We start from the raw sequence: 5,000 nt of genomic DNA on the forward strand, positions 1-5,000 counted from the left end.
GAATGAAACCCCCAAGAGTAAGATTCACTTGCGACGTCTCGTCCTTCTCCAATGTTCTTTTGAACCGGCCTTTCATAAAATCGTTTATTCTTTGAAGGAGCTCGCCTCCAAGTCTTCAGATATGCTCCTTTTCTCGCAGATGTCGATGGCGAGGTACCATCCATCTTTGTTTCTATCCATATCTATAAATTGCATGTATCTCTAAGACATTCACTACCTAGCTCATTTTCCACCGTTCTTCATTCTCGACTTTGTCCTGTTCCTTTTCAAATAAGGATTACCTACGACTATCTATGGGAAAAAAAAATGTAATTACCTGAGTGAGGCAGCCCTGGTGATGGAAGACATTTGCAGAAACGATGATGCGTTTTTAATAAGGGATCTTCCACCTGTCTCCATCAGAAATGATACAACTAAGCGATGACCATGAAAGCGCTAATCGCAAACTAATCGTTCCTATAGATGCATGACGGAGCAGCAAATGCACATGTGTGTGTGTGATTCACCATGGTCTTGGATCACGTGCTAGACTCGTGATCGACAGCTATTCCCCTCCCGGAAGAGAGCTCAGAGGTCATACAAGACCGATCTATGGGAGATCCTGTAACCTTACACGCACACACACACACACACACACACACACACACACACACACACACACACACACACACACACACACACACACACACACACACACACACACACACACACACACACACACACAAACACGCATACACACACACACGCACACACACACACACACACGCGCGCGCGCGCGCACACACTCACACACACACACACACACACACACACACACATACACGCACACATACACGCACACACACACACACACACACACACACACACACACACACACACACACACACACACACACACACACACACACACACACACAGCGAGAGAAAGATTAGACCTTGTCATTCGACAGATGTTGACTTACGGCAACTCATAATTGCCAGGCACACGTGTTCTTCGTGGCCTCCTCCTCCTCCTCCCGTCATCGGGACAGTATATAAGAGGCTCTTCCCTGTTCTCTCCATCCATTCAAGGACTGGAAAGTGCAAAATTCAGTTGTGCCTCCCCAGACCCCTCAGACCTTTTCCCACACTGTGAACGTAGTAACCTGCAGCTCTAAGTAATTTGTCGTACACGGTGAGAACATCCTAGGTGGTCGGTTTTCATATCCACCAGTGATCTAACAACCCACAGAATAAGCGAACCCACCGGCTCCCTTTGGATGATTCCCGAGAAGAGGGTGTGGGGATTCAGTGTTTGACAAAAGGAAGACATTAGCCGAAAACTAGTTGTATGTAGTGGGTTAGGGATTTTAGTCAGTGTTAAAATGATCCTCAGTTAGGTTGGACAACGGCAGTACATGGGTTTGGGATGCAAGCGAAAAGAGGCTGAGACCCCCTGAGATATTAACGCAAGAGCACATCCACATGAGTCGAGGTGTTTCCATCCTTTATGAAGACGAATGGAATTCTAAGAGTTGAGAGACTGACATCGTTTTGAACTAGGATGATCACCAAAGACACCAAGGTACCGAGGCTTCTTTTCTTTGGTCCTGCATTAGAGTACGCAGTCTAACACACAGGAGACACAAGTGCAGTGATTTATTGGAATCTGTGTAAGGCAAGAGTGGCGTCTCTCTTTTTGTGTGTACTGTAAAAGAAAAGGTTTATCCTCCCGCTGCTCACATACTTGCTCTTTGTCAACAACCATTTCGCAAAAGCTGTTTCTCGGCCCTTAGTTTGTGGCTAAACTGAGCAACGTTGATAGAATGTGCAATTCTCACCATCAACTAGCTCTCAGTCTCTTGATGTAGACCGTTTACTTTTGGTGAAAGTGAAATAATAAAACCACGCTGGAAACCCAGAACATTGAAATGTGCCACCAAGTTGCACAAAGAAACATGGGAAATATGTATACAAGTGTGAAAAAACAGTTTTATATATAGGCAAAGAATTCTGCTTCATCCACAAAGAATTCTTCACTTTTTCTTTTACTTAAGAACATAAAAACATAGGAATGAAGGAGACTGCAAGATACCATAAGGCCTACACTAGACAGCTCCGTACCCATCACCACTTGTCATCCCCATCCATAAAAATGTCTAATCGTTTCTTAAAACAACTGATAGTTTCAGCGCTTACTACATGGTTACTAAGTTTATTCCATTCGTCGACCACCCTATTAGTAAACCAATTCTTATCTATTTCCTTTTTAAATCTAAAATGTCCAATTTATAACCATAACCATTACGAGTCCTGCCCTGTTGTTTTAATATGATGTTTGCATCATCCTTGTCAAAGCCTTTGATCCACTTGAACACCTCCATTAGATCACCCCGCACTCTGAGTCTTTCCAGAGAGTGTAAGTTAAGGTGCCTAAGCCTCTCTTCGTAAGGCAAATTTCTAAGTCCATGTATCATTTTGGTCATTCTTCTCTGTACTGATTCTAGTGAATTGATGTCCTTTTCCTTTTACAAATTCCCTGCACAGTTGCCTGCAAAACCGTTTTCGTGTATTTTGCATGTTTTCCGCTGCCTAACCGGGTGCGCAGTTTGACCCACCTTTCCTCCCCCACCCTTCTTTCTCCTTGATCACAACCGTGAGGATCAAAGTCCTTCACTGATGGAGTCAACTCCTTGGCTTCTGGGTGGATTTCCCTTGTCTGATTACAACCGCCTCGCGACAGCCAAGACCCCAAATACAAGCGACGAATACAGACGTCAAAGGGTTGATCAGACTACGTTTAGTCGCAATGGCGTGTGGAGGTTTCTCCCACAGATGAAAAGGATCGCTTGGTGACGCCCACAATACACCACATATGAACCGAATATGGGCTTGAAATGAGTTCACTTGATTTGTTATCACTCATGTGAATTTTTAGATGCTGCCCGGATCTTTGTCACCACATGGACTTTTTCTGTATCTCCCTGCTGCACAGCGTTGGAACCATGGATGATAAGTTATGGCAGACGACGGCTTTGATGATGACGATGATGGTGCTGATGCTGGGAGTGGGACCCTCGGCACAGGATCAGTCTCCTTCTACGACGCAGGCAAATACAGATTGTTCGGATGGCATAGTAAGTATAAAGTATATGTATTCTAGCAATATCCTCCACTGCTCAAACAGTTTCTTGTCAACTAAGTTAGAATATTGTCATCATGAAAGAGGAACCAACCTGAAAACGTATCTATTACTCAATCGGCTTTTACCGACAAAGAAAAGGTGCTAGACATGGCAGAGGAACATTCTCGTCCCTTTTTCCTCCCACCTCTATAAACTTTGGTTCTTGGAAGATATCCCCCCGCCCCCTCTCTCTCTTCAATGTCGCCATTATCTTTTCAATTATTTTTTCTTCCTTCGAAGTTCTATGGTCCCTTTCAGATTGATTTCTTTTTCTCCTTAGTTTTCTCTACTCCTTTAGCCTTCTCTATAATCGCCTTGATATCCTTATCATTCGACTTGGCTTTTTCTGTTTCACCTTCTGTTTTGAAAAGATGTGGTGAACTTGAGTGGACGACCAAGGATGAGATGAATGGATAGGGCGAAGGGAGCGTTGAGAAAGAGAAGAGTGTCTGTTGAGCAAGGAAGGGAGAAAATAGTTGATAGGGATGAGTGGAGAGAGACGGTGTATAGAAGGTTTTTTTTTTCATGCAAGGAAGGTAGGACGGGGGATGAGGGGAATAGGAGGTGTCTGTGCGTGAATGATATTTTGACGCAGCCCAAAGAGATTTCTCTCTTTTTCTGCATGAAGAGATAGAGACGCGGGGAAGCCGATTAAGTGAAGCGACCTTACTATGGATGTATTGTCTTGCTGCATTACTTTAGATCCAAGACAGTAGGCGAGATACAAGGATGACCCGTCATTCATGAGGAGCTAAAATGTGAGGGGATAAAGAGTGATAGATGGGAGTGGAATGAATGGGAGTGGGCACGTCCCTTTGACTTAGCTACCCCCCTTATGAAGGGGAAAAAGCTCTTAATATATAGATAGATAAACATTCTTTCATGACCTTTCCCTCTTTTGATATTTTGTTTTCACTTTTCAATTGTTTTCTTTCTAATTCTTGTTCAGCATCAAATGCAATTCATTTATGTTTCTATGCAGTGTTGTGTGTGTTTGAGTGTGGTTATTTTCTTTAATCTTAATTCCTTTAATTTGAATATTTGATGCACCTTTATTCTATTGGTGACGTGATTCGAGTAGCTTGGTCCTCTGAAGTCACGTCACTTTGGAGCTGTGCTCTTTTCATTCGTACAGTCTTTTATCACTACTCACGTTTCTTCTTCTTCTTCTTCTACCAGCCTGGCTTTGACATCTTTTTGTCCAAATTTTGCGAAGAAGTTTGCCCCTGGACTACCATGGAGAGCAGCTGTCCTCCGGATACCATTACACCTTCGCATAACACTACAACTACATCAGGTAATAATTCATGTTATGTAAACTTCACTCTCTTCGTTTACTCTTGCTCCTATCGGATCGGTGTATGTATGTATGTATGTATGTATGTATGTATGTATGTATGTATGTATGTATGTATGTATGTATGTATGTATGTATGTATGTATGTATGTATGTATAGATGTATGTATGTATACATGTATATGTGCATGTACGAATGTATGTATGTACGTATGTATACATGTATGTATGCATGTATGAATGTATGTGTGTGTATATTCTATTTCAACCGTGTTGATGTAGCACTAATGAAGAGAGAAGATGTAACCCGTGGTTCTTTGTTTCCGATGAACAGTCCCCCGTCCAGCATGCGACGGAAGCATCTCTGTGGACGACAGCGTCAAGGGTACTATCCGACACAAGTGGTCAAGTCCCAACTACCCGAACAATTACCCTGAGGGCTGCAACTGCACCCTCTCAGTCAACGTGAGTAAATAATGACGCTAATCGTGATGGTATTGATTTTAGGGATTGGCGATAATAACTGATGATGTTGGTTGAG

At 43.0% G+C, this 5,000-nt stretch overlaps 1 protein-coding gene across 5 annotated transcripts in view; it reads left to right on the top strand.

Moving 5' to 3' along the window:
• The window catches only part of LOC143034515 (adhesion G-protein coupled receptor G6-like), a 396,540-nt gene that overhangs the window by 92,486 nt on the left and 299,054 nt on the right, over positions 1-5,000 (top strand). The window contains exon 1 of one of the 5 annotated variants that reach the window (XM_076200668.1): positions 2,975-3,115. The exons of the other annotated variants lie outside the window; for them this stretch is intronic. Coding sequence (XP_076056783.1) covers positions 2,984-3,115 — 132 coding nt within the window. The 5' untranslated portion in view covers positions 2,975-2,983. Of the gene's footprint in view, positions 1-2,974; positions 3,116-5,000 lie in introns of those variants that run through there. 5 annotated transcript variants of the gene reach the window in all.

Source organism: Oratosquilla oratoria, chromosome 17 (assembly GCF_046742065.1).
Source record: "Oratosquilla oratoria isolate Oo_2021 chromosome 17, ASM4674206v1, whole genome shotgun sequence".
Lineage (NCBI taxonomy): Eukaryota > Metazoa > Arthropoda > Malacostraca > Stomatopoda > Squillidae > Oratosquilla > Oratosquilla oratoria.